Source organism: Natator depressus, chromosome 10 (assembly GCF_965152275.1).
Source record: "Natator depressus isolate rNatDep1 chromosome 10, rNatDep2.hap1, whole genome shotgun sequence".
Classification (NCBI taxonomy): domain Eukaryota; kingdom Metazoa; phylum Chordata; order Testudines; family Cheloniidae; genus Natator; species Natator depressus.
The window spans coordinates 49482329-49500212 of record NC_134243.1 but is presented as its reverse complement, the minus strand read 5'-3'; the positions used below and the strand labels follow the sequence as shown (position 1 = coordinate 49500212).

The 17884-nt window shown below is 40.5% G+C and overlaps 1 protein-coding gene across 1 annotated transcript in view; it reads left to right on the top strand.

Annotated features, from left to right (window-relative positions):
* UBE2Q2 (ubiquitin conjugating enzyme E2 Q2) overlaps positions 1-17468 on the top strand; it is a 75516-nt gene extending 58048 nt beyond the window's left edge. Inside the window, exons 6-13 of the mRNA XM_074966070.1 lie at positions 1966-2050; positions 5159-5219; positions 7186-7276; positions 7940-7998; positions 9681-9729; positions 10860-10955; positions 13177-13243; positions 17302-17468. Coding sequence (XP_074822171.1) covers positions 1966-2050; positions 5159-5219; positions 7186-7276; positions 7940-7998; positions 9681-9729; positions 10860-10955; positions 13177-13243; positions 17302-17333 — 540 coding nt within the window. The 3' untranslated portion in view covers positions 17334-17468. The remainder of the gene's footprint in view (positions 1-1965; positions 2051-5158; positions 5220-7185; positions 7277-7939; positions 7999-9680; positions 9730-10859; positions 10956-13176; positions 13244-17301) is intronic.
* The last annotated feature ends 416 nt before the right edge of the window (positions 17469-17884 follow it).

Below are 17884 nucleotides of genomic sequence, written 5' to 3'. Positions count from 1 at the left end.
TCCACCGTGCCCGTTGTGCTCTTGCCCCTGGCCCATTCCTTCCCCAAGGGGGCCCACAAATATGGTTGGCACGGGGCCCACAAAAAGCTAATCCGGCCCTGGTTCCCTGTAAACATCCAAAAAATAAGCGCTTTCTGTACAGGACAAATGATAATGTGGATTCAGTGGGAAACAAGAATTGAATGTTTTTAAGTTTGAGGAGTTTGAATGAGGTATCAGGTTCATAAATATAGGCAAGAATCTGAAATGTCATTCCTGTGTGTCTGAAGTGAGCAATAATATGATACACTTTTTGCATAATTTTAGCAGCCCTTTTCTGTGGAGCTGATTACTTCAGAAAAGAGGAATTAATAACAGTTAAATTTTATGGAAAATTTTACAGAGCCCCTGCATTTTCTTCATCTGATGTGTTCACTGGTACAATAATATAGATTGGGTTGAAAGACAAGAGCCCTGTCTACACTAGGAGTGCTTTACTGATATACTGTATAGGTAGGCTTAGAAGGATTAGATTATCAGTATATTTCACTGTACACACAACCCCACAAAATATATTCCCATTAATAAAAGAAATTTACAGATAGGCAGAGTGTTTAAAAAAAATTGCTTAAGAACTTATTGATTGATTTAAGGATATAATATAGTTTGTATATATTGGCATGTGATGTTGACAGATTGTGTGTTTTTAACAATGATAAAGCTTTAACTTTTTTAATTTCAACATCTACTATCACAAAACAATGGGGGCTGACAGTTATTCCCTCCCCCCCCATAATTTCCCACAACTGTGAACATTTTAAATAGATAAAAATAGAAAAAAGTGCTTAAAAATAAATATTGATATCCACTGAAATTATAAAATAAAAATTGTATTCTGCCAAGCCTATGTATAGGCCAAAGCCCTTCGTTTTTGGTCTTTATGATTTCCTTGGAATTGATTGGTGTTTGTTACAAATTTTTTAAAAATGGGTGAAAATTGGGTGCAAAAAACCAACTTCACAGTTTTCTGGGTAAACATTGGCGGAAGGAGGACAGAAAAACAACTAATTGAGAAAAGGAAGAGTACTTAAACCACAGAAAACTGCTTTTACTTTATTTTATGAACTGCACTTCAGCACAGCGTGCACATGTGTGTGCGTATACAGCTTCTACTACATTGCCTCACTATAACAGACAACTTTTGGTGGGGTGGCCTCTTCTCTTAGTTGTTCATAAACGTCAGAATTCCTTTTGTGCAGAAATTTTCAGTGCTTGATCTTGAATCAAAGATTAATTCCTTTTAGAACTCTGAGCAAAATCAGTTCACTTGAGTTATAAGAACTTGTCAGTGGGAAAAAGGGGAAAGATAATTTCCTGCACGTCATGATCAGAACTCGTACTCTCAGAGGTCCAGGGGTATTTAGACATGTGGCTAGTTTTTCTATAAGATTTGAAAACAAGCTACGTGTACAAAAAGAGAGACGTTTAAAGCCAGCAACTTTGTGTAGAAGCATTAGTATTTTTGTTTGCCCTTTAAAGCTAGTACGCATTTTGAAGATGCTGTGGCTGCGCAGTTCCTAAGCACCACTGGATTGCAGCCACTCTACCTGCATTACATTAAAGGAACTTGGGCTTTTTCCTTAAATTTATTGTAGCAATCTTTTGCACTTACCTAAAGCATTGTCACGTGTATATATTCTTTGAATTGCTGTTTTCTTTGTTAAATGTAAATACAATGTATCATACTATTCAGTATGTGAAATGTTGCTAAACTGGGATTGTGGGACTGACTTGGGGATTCTGACTACATAGGTACTTGTCTTCTCAACTTGCTTGAATGCTAGGTCTGTGAAATTAATATACTCTACCATTTTGTGGTACCTTAATAGAGTTGCATAGACTTTACGAGTACACAGACTTTTTTTTTTTTAAGCATCAATAATACAAATGAAGCTGTTAACTGTTGCCTGTTTTTTTTAATTTTAGGGTGCAGTGTCTGGGTCAGTCCAGGCTTCAGATCGACTTATGAAAGAGCTCAGGGATATATACAGATCACAGAGTTATAAAACAGGTAAGGTGCTCTACATTTCTCTCTTTAGAAATACAATGCAGAAGCTTTTTATTTCTTGGTAAATATCTTCTGCTAATAGCTGTTTGTTTTGTACTTTATTTCATTATGTGCCTTTTTTTAAAAAAAATCTTAGCTTCAGATTTTGAAGTTGAATTGCTTGAATTTTCTTTAAGCATTCCACCTGTAAAATTTCTTTTTTCTGGCTTTCATATTTTTCTGACCTGGCTTCTTTACTACATAAAATGTCACGTTAACAGTAGTAGAATTAATATAACTGTGTGAGTGCTGTCTAGAGGTGATGCTGAACACCACAGATCACATTGACTTTAGTGGGAATTGTGGGGTGTTTTTCAGCATTTCTTGGGATCTAGTCCTCCCATGCCAGGTACATAGGGCAAAAATCTTGCAGTCCTGTCCTGGTCATGTGGTATTGCATGTTACATTTGAAGCAATTTAAGTATTCCTGCCACAAGGGATTGCACTTGATTCAACAGCCCTTTGCTATTGAATGCAATAAGTGAGATTTAGTCTAAGCCATATTTTTATCTATCCGTTCTCCTTTAACACACACCGATACTCAGACTCTGTATGCATACAGTGTTGCACATAAATGCCCTGCCCTTTCAACTACCGAAACTATTGAAAAACCATGGTTGTATGTTTATTTTGTAAACAAGTGTTCGTTTTCCCTAATAGATTAGCTTAGTCAGATAAAGGCTGACTATCCTCTTTGCGCCGTATATAGAAATTGCCTGAAATAGCAGAGCAGTGGGGTGAGTGGATTGTGTTGTTCGGTCGCTTTCTGTAGTGAGTAGAAGTTTTGTAATATAGTTGTTATAGTAGATTCATCTGCTGCAACTTCGTGAGCAGAACATAGCCGTACTGGCTCAGCCTAATGTCTTATCCCTTGTTCACACAAGGGACAAGAATACAGGTACAGATCAGGGTGGGAATAGGGGGAATTCCTGATCAAAAGTCTTCAGATTTGTTTGTCTGACAGGAAAATGCCTATCCTAGCTGTCAGGATAGGAGGCCTTGTTCTCAAGTAAATTAAAAAGAATGATTGCTGCTCTGATTTGTCTAAAGGCCTTCTCTGCATTTTACCTGTCCTATTTTGAGTTACTGTGCCAATTTTCTCATTCTAATGTGCCTGACCTTCATTCAGTGGCTTTGGTATTTTAATTTAAGAAAGGACAAAACTGAAGAAGTAAGACCACCAGTCTGAGACTGTCTCAGTTCCATTTCAGAATATTTACTTAAACATTATTGTGGATTTCCTATATTTCCAGATCTGATCATACAGAATAGTGCTAATCTAATGCTGCCTGTCGCTGTTGAGTGTTCATTTTGTGACACTATCCACCACTATGTCTTTTTGTTCAGATTATCCCCTCAGGCCAGTAGAGACTAGTCAGTGGGGCTGAGAAGAATCTACAGTTAGGCCATTTGCTCTTATCTGCATTAAGTCATGGAGTGTGCTTTCCTGTCTGTGTGGGGATTTTAGGTTCATTTTAGGAAAACCACTTCCATCAAGAGCAGTATCCTTTTGAAAGGCAGTAAGCCTGATTGCTAAAGTCTTCATTAAATATGCATGTGCACTGTCTCAGGTGGATTTAATGGTATTGAGTCATTTTAGATGTGACTACTGACCCCAGGTGCCTTATTTCAATGCCTCTGTGAAGTGCTTAACAGATTGTCCACCTGTAGACTGCCATAATGGGCCAATTTGCTAAGATTAGGCTGCTGTGTGGAGTGAAAGTATTGAAACTATGTGACTGTTGAATGCTGTAGCCTGAGAGCCCTATAGATTAACTTTTTTCTCCCTGCTGATTGTCTTGGTGTTAGAGGGCTGAGAATGTACAATTGTGGTCTTTGAAAGTTCTCTATGCACTTGTCTGTGTCTTTGCTGTGATGCCACATATCTGGTTTGAACACAGTTTTATAAGAAATCCTGTCAAAAAACACTCTCTTGATTTCTGAGTGGCTTGGTCATCCATAGCTCACAGATTTGCACCACCACGAACCATTCCAAATGCAAAGATCCTAGAATAACAACTCCTAACTGATTACCAGTGATAAAATCACAACCTTGGGTATCAAAGATTCAGCTGGTGGAAGTGATTACTGGAGTTGTATATTTCTTCAGAAAGGAATGAGATTTCTACAGATTGCATAGTTACCAGGCTCTCCTGTGGGAATTATAACCTTCAGAATATTCCTGCCTGTGTGATGATGTGATTTTTTTTACCCATGTAAAAATTACATCTTTAAAAACATACCAGTCTTGCCTTATACGGTGAAAGGTTTACTTGACTGTTTATGTATTCCCTGTACTTAATATACTAACTCCTTTAAATGCTATGGTGAAGTTTAGTTATGTAAGGCAACAGGCACATTTTCAGTATAATCTGTAACTCTCTAACTTGTAGAATAAGCAATTTAAACATACACAATTCAGAGTCCCAAATCATGCTGTTTACAGGCTGCCAGAGACTGATATCCTTTTGGTCTGCTGTTGGAGTGTCTGTCACTACCCACTGTGATAGCAACCCCCTTTTTTTATTTTCTGTTCAGTTGTTACTTTTCTGGCAGCATTGATTGAATCAGCCTTCACCTGCAAATTAGGAAGTTGTTTGTTTGAATTAACGTGCAAAATACTAATCTATGTGCATACATACAGGAGATGAAGCCTGTTCTGCATTGAATGAGGTGTGGCTATAGATGTTAGGAAATATGAAGAGAACAGAAGTGGAGAAATTCTAGAATGGCCAAGGTCTATAGGACACCCATGATTTGTGTGCTATAGCATTTGAAGCTATTAGGAGACACACACATTGATGTTTTTGTAAACTTATTCTGAAAATACTTATGGTTATCTAAGGGAAAGCACATCTTGAATTGAGGCTCTTATTCCTTGATGTATCTGATAGATTAATCTTTGCTTATAGGCACAGACTGGCCTGGTCAGGCACTTAAAAGGATATAACAGATTTTATATGCTTTTGCTTATTAAAAATGGTAAAACATAATCTGTTTGGGATGTTGTTACACGGTTAATTCAGAACAGTACATTCTGATTCCTAAATAACTTGTCTAATACTTTCACAGGGATTTATTCAGTGGAACTTGTAAATGACAGCCTGTATGAGTGGCACGTTAAACTTCTAAAGTAAGTTTACATTTTTTTAAAAACTCTCTCCTAAAGAACCCATGTTAATTTTGCCGCACAGATTACAATATGGAATTTATACTGTCTAGCTAGAATGTACTATGAAGGCTTCATGGATAGCGGTCTTTTGAATTCAGTGCAGACTGGAACTGAATTGGTAGAGCTGGCACAGAATATACCTGAATTTACACTGTCAAACCAGTGCTTTTAGCATAATTTTTGACCACCAAAATTCTCTCCCCAAACCCTTACAAAATGGTGAACCTGTCGTGCTGAATAATTTTTTAACTTGAAGAATAAATAGATTTTGATCCTTTTCGAGTTATACAAAAGAACAGAACAGTTTTACTGGCTTTAGCAGCTTTTATTTTTATGGCTCAACAATGACATATACCTGAAATGAAAAAAATACAATTCCAGGATATAGTCTTAATCACTGTGTGTGAAGTATGAAATGTTAACAAGATTTAAAATCTTAGGCTTTTTACTACACATGTGTCAGTAGTACTGGCCAGCATCTATATTTTTAATGTGTATACATCTTTTACCTTAAAAAATATTCCCAGAGCAGTTCCCTCGAAATCATCCCTGGTGATAGGGTAACATGCTAACCTACAGGTTAACCTCTAAGAAGGAAGAACATACCCCAAACCAAGCTAGTTACATCTGTCCCTTAGAAGTGGTGGAGTGGATCCCATCCGACTGCTATGAGGGTCTCCCAGAACTTCATGGACACACAGGACTACTGCTGTGAGGGAACACCCTCTCTGGATGGATCACTGACCCACCCCCAGCTGTCATGAGCACAAGCCTTGTTTCCCTCTCTAAGGGCTTGTCTACATACACGGCTTTTAGTGGCACAGCTGTGTCGCTATAGCCATGCCATTAAAAGTCGGGCAGTATAGCTGCTGTTTGTTGGCTCTCCTGCCGTCAAACTTCAACCCCCAACGAGCGGTGTTTGCCTTGTCCGCAGGAGAGTGCTCCTGCCGACAAGGCACTGTTCACACTGGCACTTGTCGCAGCAAAATTTTTGTCTTTCAGGGTGGGATTTAACACCTCTGAAAGACAAAAGTTGTGTTGTTCAGTTACCAGTGTAGACATACCCTTAGTGTGGTTGTAGGCATTCAGAGAAGCATACTGCTGGCTTCCAGTGGAATATCTACAGTCTTCAGCAGGCTCATGATGCATCCAGCACATATGTAACCAAACTTACAAGGGACTATGTCTGTGTTCTTACTAAAAAGTTTATTGGGGTACCAGTTCTTGAGGTAGGATTAACCTAACACTGCAAGAATTGATAACCAGGCTGCTAGCTATTTGTAATCCTGCCATCAGTATCTGCCTACAAACAGGGTTGTTGAAATTGCGCTGATATCAAAAACTGTTGGCTTTACTAATGCCACAGATGCAGAATTTCTGATTCTGTGGTAATCTAGAACTCTGCACTATACATCAAATGTAACTAGTTCAGTTAGTAAACATTGAAGGTTAGAGTATGAGTGTAAAAATCTCTTCATTTAAAAGCATTTACCTTTCAGAAGGATACCAAATTTCAGTGAAGAGAAATTGAATTACTATTTTCAAACAAAAGGGTTTTTTTATTTTGAATGTCTGCATTTAAATTCCTTGAATAACTTCAGTATGGTAACAAGTATCAGAGGGGTAGCGGTGTTAGTCTGGATCTGTAAAAGCGGCAAAGAGTCCTGTGGCACCTTATAGACTAACAGACATATTGGAGCATAAGTATGGTAAGAATATGATACATTGCAGTGAATCTTCTTGCTGCTACTTTCAACTGCAGTGTGTTTACCTGGCATTTGTGCTTTGATTAAGAATTGTAAAAGTTAATTGAAACTGCAAGAACATTAAATGAGATAAAGGACCTTTTAAAGGGTAATTTCTTTTCTGTAGAAAGCCAAATGATTCATTTCATTCTGTATGCTTTTCCCACCTGTTTAATTCCTAGAGTTGATCCCGACAGCCCATTACATAGTGATCTTCAGGTCTTAAAAGAAAAAGAAGGTGTAGAATACATTTTGCTCAACTTCTCATTTAAGGTAAATGGGTATCCGAGTACTGAGAGGAAATTTTTACTGTCTGGATGTAGAAACCATTTAAAATGGTAGTAAGCCATGTGCTCTGTTTCAGGGGTTCTCAAACTTCATTGCACCGCGACCCCCTCCTGACAACAAAAATTACTTCACGACCTCAGGAGTGGGGACTGAAGTCTGAGCCCACCCAAGCCCCACTGCCCCGGGTGGGGGGGCCATAGCCTGAGCCCGCTGCTCTGGGCAGGGGGGCCAAAGCTGAAGCTCAAGGGCTTCAGCCCTAGGCCGGGGGCCTGCGGCCTGAGCCCTGCCACCCAGGACTGAAGCCCTTGGGCTCAGGCTTCAGCCCCGGGCCCCAGCAAGTCTAAGCCAGCTCTGGTGACCCTATTCAAAGGGGGTCGTGACACACAGTTTGAGAACCGCTGCTCTGTTTGAAGGATGATGGTATAGCTTTCAAAAACAGATATGATTTTTAGTATATTACTATCACATTCCAAGGCTGCTGATCTGCTAGAAGTAATGTAAACTTCTTCATGAATACAAGATGAAGATTTAACTTTTCAATCTCTATATACTGTGCATTTCCCAAAGAATAAATTGAAGTATCCTTTTCTTACTAGAAATCAATGTTGCAGCATAGCTTTTAACTCTATACTTTGTTGTGCTTTTCAGGATAATTTTCCTTTTGATCCACCCTTTGTGCGAGTGGTATCTCCTGTGCTCACTGGAGGGTAAGTTTTTTAACTCTGACTTGTATGAAAAGGTTTTGTAGTAGAAACTATGCTGAAGATACCCTTGATTTCTGGGAACTACAGCTGGATTTTAAGGCAAGACCCCATCATGTATATTGGTGAACTGATGTAGGACAGGAGACTGACAGTGCTCAGGAAATGACACATACACATACACTTGCTTCTCAATCACTGCTAATTCAAACCAGTGAGCTAAAGTAGCTTCCCCGGCTGCCTATATGAAATGTGTTGTTTTAGTCCATTGTGACCTTGCAAAGTGTGTGTACACTAATTGTTGTCCCTAGAACTTCCTGCTATTGACGTTGGCAGTAGCAATGATAGGTGTAACAGTAAGGATAACTGCCAGTGTTACCTCCATGTGATTTAATCCTGCTCTGCTCAGAGCAGATGATGTGGTGGTTTTAATGCTGCTGGCCAGTCTATACTGGCTTTCACACTGGTGGAGCTGCATCTCCAGTAACAGTGAGGAGTTTTAGGGGAAAGGTTAGTGCAAACATGATGACCTTCTTACTCCTAAGGATGATTCCTTTAGAGTATTACCGAAATACATTGGCTGGGCTGTGTTGGGGAAGCATATAGATATTTATTGGGAGGGGATGGAATACAGCATCAGTGTTGAAGGAAGGTAAGTGACAGTAAGTTCTTATTAATTTTTTTTTTTCATGAATTTAGTGGAAGCTGGTACTGATTCTGACTCTGCTGTAAGCTCTTGTCGAGCTTAATTCAAAAAATAGTAATTTTGAATGGTAGACGTGGCTACTGCTGTCACAAATATATGAAAAGTAGTATGAAAACGGTGCACATTCATTACCCATTTGGAAGTGCACTCGTCCTTAAACTGCTTCTTCCTGATGCAAAACTGCTGGAAAAGAAAAGGTTAATACCTCTGAAAGTCTAGATTTTTAATGATTCTCTGCAGAGGAATGTAACACAATTCCAGCTTCAGAAATGTGTCCAGCATGCCCCTGATAGTCCAGATGAAGGAGGACATTCTGCACTTTGTGGGTTTACAACTCCATCCCATTCCCTTTGTTGCCTTGGCATGTTGTGAATTGCTGATGTTCATTCAGAGTGACTTCCCAGTATGTATAGTGCATGCTGGGACGTTACTTGGTTTAGAAGTGGCAAAATGCTTGAGAAGGTGAGTTTTAAGATATTAAGTAATGAATGTCCCTCTAGTCTGTTTCTTCTGTGAAGAGGAGGCCATTGCACATACTGTAAAGTTGCTGGAATAGTGTTAAATTCCTTTTTGGAAGTAACTTTATAAACTATCCATTTGTACTATGTCCACAGTAGAGCCATCAAAAATAGCATCCCTCCGCCACATTTTTCAGTTCTGACTGTGTAAACTGTGCAGACTAGCTGAGTCGCTGATTCTCACTAAGACTTCCCTTGTGGTTAGACAAAGCAAATTAGTTTCTCTTGTCTCTAGACATCATTCTGCTCTATATAAATAAATGTATATGGCTAACAAATAGCAATATATTGCCCTTGAAAGTGCTCTCTAATTTTTATTTATAGCTGAGCAAACTGTGTGACAGACTAACCCATAACAGCCTGAGGGTATGACTGCATAGTAATCTCTTTACTAATTGGTCTTGAAAGATGCCAAATAAAAGACATGTTGAATTCAAAAGTTCTAATCTAACATTTATTTTTAGGTATGTCCTGGGTGGGGGTGCACTATGCATGGAACTTCTTACTAAACAGGTGAATATAAAATCAAAATCTCTTGTATTTTTTGTGTGTGTGTTTTTTGTTTTGTTTTGTTTTTAATTGTCAAGAGTTTTGGTGGAAGGGATGCAATGCTTAGTGTTTAAAAAAAAAAAAAGTGATTGTAATAGCAGTTAGCATCCTGACTAAAACAAAGCATACTTTTTAAGAATAGTAATAAGCGGGTGTTTTTTGTATGTGAGCTTAAGCACCACCGCCTATTAGGAACAAAGAGCTAAATCATACACCCCTGTGGAAATGCCTGCTGTCGGGGAACAAGGTCCAGGAAGCTTGAGCTCTGTAACGGTCACCTTACTGAACTTGCATCAGATCTTCCTCTTCACCCTGGAGGGACTGGGGAGGGAGAGGAAACAGGAAGTGCTGTTCTTTCTCCCAACCCCAAACTTGGTGGATTCCTAGAGTCTGTGAGAGGGGGAACCCCAGGTCCAATAAAAGGGGAGATCACTTTGTCCTGCTCCTTTGAACCTTTCGCCCACCTCCTACCCTAGCAGCTGTCCCACAAAATCTGATATGGGAGTGCAGGTGCTGAGCTTTGGTGAATGCTGCTTGAAGCCGCTTTAATCTAGGAGTAGATATCTACTGCCTATGGAAAGAAGATTGCAGTGGACAGCATCTCCCCTACAAAAATAGCTCCTGTAAAAGTCTAATAGAGACTTTTGTGTGAACCCTGGAAAGGTAAAACCGTGCCAGAGCGGCTGCCCAGCTTTGTGGAAACAGGATCTTTTTGCTCACTTAATTGCTTAATTGAGTCATTAAAAGCAGTCTCTTAAAGCTGTAATTGCTATTGTAAAGCTAGCTGAAAATGAGTAGAATTCTATAATGTAGTTGTATTTTTCTTTGTTTTTTGTCTTACCAGATTCTGGAAATGTGTGCAACTTGGCTTTTTCCTTTTTTCTACAAGCTCTTTATGCTAACATAGTTTACTTTAGTTTCTTGTGTTTCTCTTGGGAATAACTAATTGATTTATAGTTTTAAAAGCTATTAACCAAAAATACCATGGTTTGCTAGAGTTTAGTAAAAAGAAACATACTTTCCAGAGTGGATTTGCAAGGTGAGCGTAAGAATACAAGCACATATTCTGTAGAAGTATTTCCTTCTTCCTTTAGGGCTGGAGTAGTGCCTATTCAATAGAATCGGTCATCATGCAGATCAATGCCACTTTAGTCAAAGGAAAAGCCAGAGTACAGTTTGGAGCCAATAAGGTAAATATATTATGTATAATTATTGAAATGACTTTTGTGTTGTGGGTAGATACTGGTTTTATTTTCCATTTTATGTTGACTCTTTATAGAAAGCTCAAATATAAAACAACTGTTGGTTTAAAGATTAAATTAATGTCCATATAAACTTTTGATTCTCTTTTGTGTGCTGAAACATATTGGTGTATTTGTGGCTAGTTTGCTGGAAATGAACAATATGGGTTTGTTAGGAAACAATGTGTGTGGGGGCCGGAGGACAAATATTTTTTGACATGGAAGGGGCCATAAGCAGGTGAAGCTCCTACTGTCCTGCTTCTGGCTTCTGTTGGTAACTTAATGCAACATAAACTTCAGCCTGAACTTTCTCCCAAGATTGACTCTTCTTAAGGCTTTCCCTGCCAGTATTCTGTCTCTCTATCCCTAGTTCTCTGCGCCCCTGAGGACAGGCTCCTCCCCTTCTTAAATTCTGATTGGTGCTAACTGAATACATGCTGTATTTTCATGCCAGAATGAGTGAGGAGCCCTGCATCCCTATGCAGGATTCTGGAGCATGTCACTCTGGTACAGGGAGGTTGTTGTATCCAAACTAACTTTAAACAACTTTTTGCCTCCTCTTGGTAGTTGAGAAAAAGTATCTGAAGAAAGCTTTTTGGTAAACACAAAATAGTATTTTAATAAAGTATGAAAAATTAATGAAATAACGATAATAGATCTTTGTGTGTGACTCTAAAAGTTGTCTGATCTTACCACTATTAAGGGGACACCTGTTCTGTGCTTTAATAATGTTTGCATAAAAACAGACTAGTAATTCACCATAAAACAAAACAGACATCTTGTTAGGTACTCTTAAAAATGTTTACCCAGGTCCCACTTTCTAAGTGGCTTAGGCACTTAATTCTGAGTCCCATGGACCTTTCGTAAGGGCTTAAGTTATGAGTGAATTAGGAGATTAGATCACTTAAGCACCCTTAAAATGCATTTTACCCATTGCTTGTACTTACCCTGTGGCAGGAGACCATTGCCCTGTTGATCCAGTACATTGACTGTTAAAAGTTAAGCAGTTTTGCTATTCTTATCAACCTAAATTTAATTTCCATCATGTCTTAATTGTGTTTTAATTTAACACTGATCAGATGTGCATTCCTATGGTCAAATGGAGTTCTAGGGTCTGCAGGCTACTTAGGCCTCACAGCTACAAACTGTAGCACAAATTTGTGAACCATCTCAAATTTTGAGCCTGCTGATGTTAGAGGCATTTTTGATATTGAGTGCATGCAAACTGTGCCATTTCCACTTCTGTCTGCTTCACTTTTTTAAAAAGAATTTCTCACCCTGAGAGCAGGTATTTAATATTACAAGCCTTGTGTGGAAGATGGCTAATTAGTTTGACAGTAAGAATCTTTTAAAACATGTTAGGTAGGTTGACTTTTGAAGTCTATCCACCTGGAATGTCCCTTACCCTAAAAGTCATTCATCTATGAAACATTATGTCTACGCTGCAATAAAACACCTGTGGCTGGCCTTTGTCAGCTGTTTGGGACTCCAGCTGTGGGACTTTAAAATTGCAGAGTAGATGTCTAGGCTCAGGCTGGAACCCAGGCTCTGGGGTCCTTCCTTCTTTCAGGGTCCCAGAGTCCAGGCTCCAGCCTGAGCCCAAAGGTCTACACTGCAGTTTTATAGCCCTGCAGCCTTAGCCCCTCAAGTGCAAGTCAGCTGACACAGGCCAGCTGGAGGTGTTTTTATTGTAGTGTAGCCATACCATTACTGTCCTAATATTTGCCTGTATTAGCACTATGGAAAAATATTTTTTAACTTGTACATGATTCAGAATACAATGTCTTAAGACAACCTTTTTTTTTAAGTGGGATGTGAAATATACTAGGTGCAAGAACAGCACTTTAATACCATGCTCTTTGAAACCTGAAGCCCTGTATTTTATCAGTTAGCAAGCCCCATCACACAGCCACTGTACATGGCTTTTTAGTATGACGAGAGCCAACTCTTCAGTCCCCGAGGCCATGGATTTTGCAGGTTAAAACTGCAGTTGGTTTTCTTGCATGGCATCTCTTAATAGACATTTTTTGTTCTACTTACAGTACTGTCTAACTTTTCAAACAGTTACTTTATGGTATTTTGCTTAAGTATCTGTCCATATTTTTTTGGTCCTGCATGACATGATGTCACTACCTGATGTAGTATTAAATGACTTTTTTTTTTTTTTCAGAACCAATATAATCTAGCAAGAGCACAGCAGTCCTATAAGTCACTAGTACAAATACATGAGAAAAATGGTATGTAAATATTTACATTTTGCAATTTTATATGTTCTTGTCTGCACAGATTGTACAGTGGCATGGGAAAGATAGTAATGCTTGAAACTAATATAATTGCCATACAATACAAACTTTTACCTTGTTTATTTGGGATAAAGCAAGAACGGCCTATGTCCCTTCCCATGCATTGAAGGGTCTATTTTGCATTTTGTTTCCACCCTCATTATCCAGAATTTTTTGTTATGCCCCCGGCCCCTCCCCTGCTGTTCCCTCTCCCCCGGAGCCTTACCTCACTGTGCTGCCGGCACAACGCTCTGGGCAGCGTGGCTGCAGAGCCTGGCCTGACCCGGTGCTCTGTGCTGCGCAGCATGGCTGTCTGTCCTGGTGCAGCCGCACCCCCAGCCACCGGTGCTCCAGGCAGCGTGGTAAGGGAGCTGGGGGAGGGGGGGGAGGTTTGGATCGAATGCAGGGGAGTTTAGGGTGGGTGGTCAGGGGCCGGGGGTGTGGATAGGGATTGGAGCGGTCAGAGGGTGGGGAACAGGGGGATTGAATGGGGGCAGGGGTCCTGGGGGGGCAGTCAAGAAGGAGGGGGAGGCAGTTGGGGTGGGGGACAGTTAGGGGCAGGGGGGGGTCCGAGGGTGGTCCATTAGAAGAGGTGGTTGGATGGAGCAGGGGTCCCGGGGGGGGGGGTAGTCAGGAAGGAGAGAGGGGGTTGGACAGGACAGCAGGGGACACTTAGGGGCGGGGGGTCCAGGGGCGGTCAGGGGACAGAGAGTCGGGGTGGATGGGGCAGGGGCCCCCGAGGGGCCATCAGGCAACAGTGGGGTTGCATGGGGCAGGAGTCCTGGGGGGGGGGTGTCAGAGGGTGAGAAGCAGGGGGGGTCGGATAGGGGGTGGTGTTTGGGGAGGCACAGCCTCCCCTAACCAGCCCTCCGTACAATTTCAGAAACCCGATGCGGCCCTCAGGCCAAAAAGTTTGCCCACCCCTGATTTAGATGCTTCTCTAGCAAATAAGACATCTCTTCCCTTCTCCAAAGAGCTTATCTAAATATAGCGCAAGACAAGTGAAAGCAATAATCAATGAGAGAATGAAGTAGAAGGGAGGATCAAAGATTGAAAATACATGGAAAGTACAAATTAAAACGTGTAGCCTGAAAACGGTTCAGTCTAGCTCTGGAGGCGGGGAGGGATACTTTCCCCCATACAAAGCCAGTAGCCACCAGCTTGTGCTGCTGTTCACCTGTTGTGTGGTAAGGTGGACATAGCTCCCTCTAGAAATTAGTATGCCTACTTTCCAGCTTGAGCGAGCTACCTGGGAGCAGATAACTGATCTAACGTCCCACATCATGATTTGGCATTGTTTTGCAACTAGACAATTCACCTAGCCTTGTCAACTACTTTTAGAGCAATTCTTCACTGTTTACTAGATACTTACAAAAAGAAGTACACTTTATACTTTCTTGCCTTGCTGACTTACTTATCAGAGAATCTTCATCTAGGGACAGGGTGTGATCCACTGGTTAAAACCTGGTACTGGGAGCCAGGAGAGCTCTGTCTCGGTTGGACCTTGGATATGTTTTTCAGGGAAAGCAAGGCACACATCTGTACAATGAGCATGTCTTCTATACCAGTGGAAAAGGAGTGTATTGGAAATAGTTGATTCTAAAGAACTTTGAAATGTTATGATTAGCTGCTATTACTTGAACTTTTTGGTTTTTATTACAGTAACTCCTCACTTAACATCCTCCCGCTTAACGTTGTTTCAAAGTTACGTCACTACTCAATTAGGAAACATGCTTGTTTAAAGTTGTGCAGTGCTCCCTTATAACGTCATTTGGCTGCCTGCTCTGTCCACTGCATGTAAGATTTTGTGGAAGAGCAGCAACTTTAGAAAGGAGCATTGCACAAGTTCCTCTTCTCCGACCCCTTCCCCTCCCTCCAAGCGCTTCCCCACTGCCAAACAGCTGTTTGGCAGCACTTAAGACTTTCCGGGAGGGAGGGGAAGGAGTGGGGAAGCACTGCGTCTCCACTCCTCCCCCTCCCTCCCAGAAAGTCCTAAGCACGAAGCGCTGGGAGAGAGGGGGAGGAGCAGGGAAGCACCACGTCTCCAGAAACTCTTCCCCTCCCTCCCAGAAAGTCCTAAGTGCCGCCAAACAGCTGTTTGGCGGCGCTTAGGACTTTCTGGGGGTGGGGAAGGAGCGGGGATGCAGCGTGCTCCGGAGAGGAGATGGAGTGGGGGTGGGAAAAGGTGGGCCTGGAGTGGAGCAGGGATGGGAAGAGGAGGGCCTGGAGCATCCCCCGGCAAAGTCGGTGCCTGTTCTTCTCCGGGTAAACTGCCACTGCTGCTGCGAAGGTGCTTTCTAGCATCCTTGCCTGCAGTGGGCTGTGCCTGTGTGGGGTAAGCCAGGGGCACTTCCCAACCACAGTACAGTGCTGTACAGTATATAATGCCTTTTGTCTGCCCCCCCCCCCATTTCCTTGGAACCTAACCCCCCCGCATTCCCCTTAAATCTTATGGGAAAATTGGATTCATTTAACATCGTTTCACTTAAAGTTGCATTTGTCAGGAACATAACTACAATGTTAAGTGAGGAGTTACGATTCTAAAAAAGTCAATATGGCTCTCTGTTTTAGTTCTACCTATACACTACACTGATTACCAATACACAAAGCATCCACAGTATTAAAGATGTTTAAAGGCTTTTTTGTTAACTTATGGCTACTATAGATCCTCAGGAACAGCTCAAGTAGGCACTATACTAATCGTACAAAATTTGAGGCAGATCTCTTAAGACTTTTGCTAGTGTGGTGGGTAGAATTAAATAGATATTTTGATTTTTGGCAGTGTCCATTTAAAACAAAAAACAAAAAAAACCTGTGCACACTTTGGTTTCACAGACTGAACCTTTACAGGCTCAGAAGTTATTCTGGGTATGTAGCAACTGAAATATATATTGAAAGGTAAATTGCTTAATTGGCATTTCTGAACTTGCCGTTATAGTTCATCATTCCCATTCCGTCCTCAGTGGGATGAAACAGACTTGTAACACCAGGAACATCTTGGTCTATATTTTCAAACACTTGTGCAAAAGTTGAGCATGCACATGCAAAATGGGATATTCATATGCATATACCAATATAATCAAACAAATGACTGCAAAGCTTGCAGGATTGAAAATCATAGAAATGTAAGACAGGAAGGGACCTCGATAGGTCATCTAGTCCAGTCCCCTGCACTGAGGCAGGACTAAGTATTATCTAGACCATCCCTGACAGCTGTTTTTTCTAAATCTGCTCTTAAAAACCTCCAATGACAGAGATTCCACAACTTCCCTAGGTAACTTATTCCTGTGTTTAACTACCCTTACAATTGGAAGTTTTTTTCCTAATGTCTAACCTAAATTTCCCTTGCTGCAATTTTAAGCCCATTACTTCTTGTCCTGTCTCCAGTGGTTAAAGAGAACTATTTATTACCCTCCTCTTTAAAACAACCTTTTACATATTTGCAGACTGTTACCATGTTCTCTTTTTGAGACCAAAACCCAGTTTTTCAATCTTTCCTGATAGTCCTTTAATCATTTTTGTTGCTCTTCTTTGGACTTTCTCTAATTTGTCCATCTTTCCTGAAGTGTGATGCCCAGAACTGGTCACAATACTCCAGTTTTGAGGCCTTGTAAGTGCTGAGTAGAGTGGAAGAATTACTTTTTGTGTCTTGCTTATAACATTCCTGCTAATACATCCCAGAATCTGGACCTTTTTCTTAACTAAAGCAGATGCAAAATAGATCACATTACTCTTTGCTTTCTATATTGGTATCTTAAGATTTGTCTAATTTAGCAGGATGGCTGCTGCCAACAGGAGCTCAATGTTAATGCTTTATTTTCAAATGTAAATACTGGGTCTGATCTTGCAAGGTGATGAGTGCTTTAACTCCTATTGAAATCAATAGGAGTTTAGGGCCTGTGGTGGATTGTTCTAGTTTTCAAACACAATTTCAATTACACATCAAAATAGACCCTAAAGCTGTCTTGCACTAAAGTTAAGAGTGCCTAATACGTTTGTTTGTTCTTCTATAGGCTGGTACACTCCTCCAAAAGAAGATGGTTAATATTGTGGACTGTTGTACACCTGGACCAATGTCAAACAGCTCTTTTTTATTTCTTTCCAACACACACACAGACTCAAGCTACGAATGCCCCTATAACAGCCGTACTGAAGACTTTAGCTATTAGATAAGTTAGTGGATAATCTGTCAACTGACACATCCAGTATAATTTACAGCCTTACCATTTTGCTCTTATTAGGTATCTTGGACTGAGCAGTTTTGGCCTTTACTGTATTTGTCCCTATGGATTAAGCATATTTGGGCCACTCCCTATCTTAATTTTTATTTAAAAGTGCAAACTTTTTAAAGCTGGCTATTGAGTTACTAGAAGATTATTCAATAGGAGTCACTCACTACTTCTTACCTTTTGCAGAATGTGGACTGCAGAGACTTGCATTGTAATGTTTCATTTAAAGCCAACAAAGTTTAATACATTGTTTAATACTGTTTTAGGAAATTTCAGGTCTTGTAAATCACAGTAGTTTTTCTGGTCTAAAATGAAAACATTTGTAGTATTGCCAAATTAAAGATATAGGAAAACAACATGTATGTTA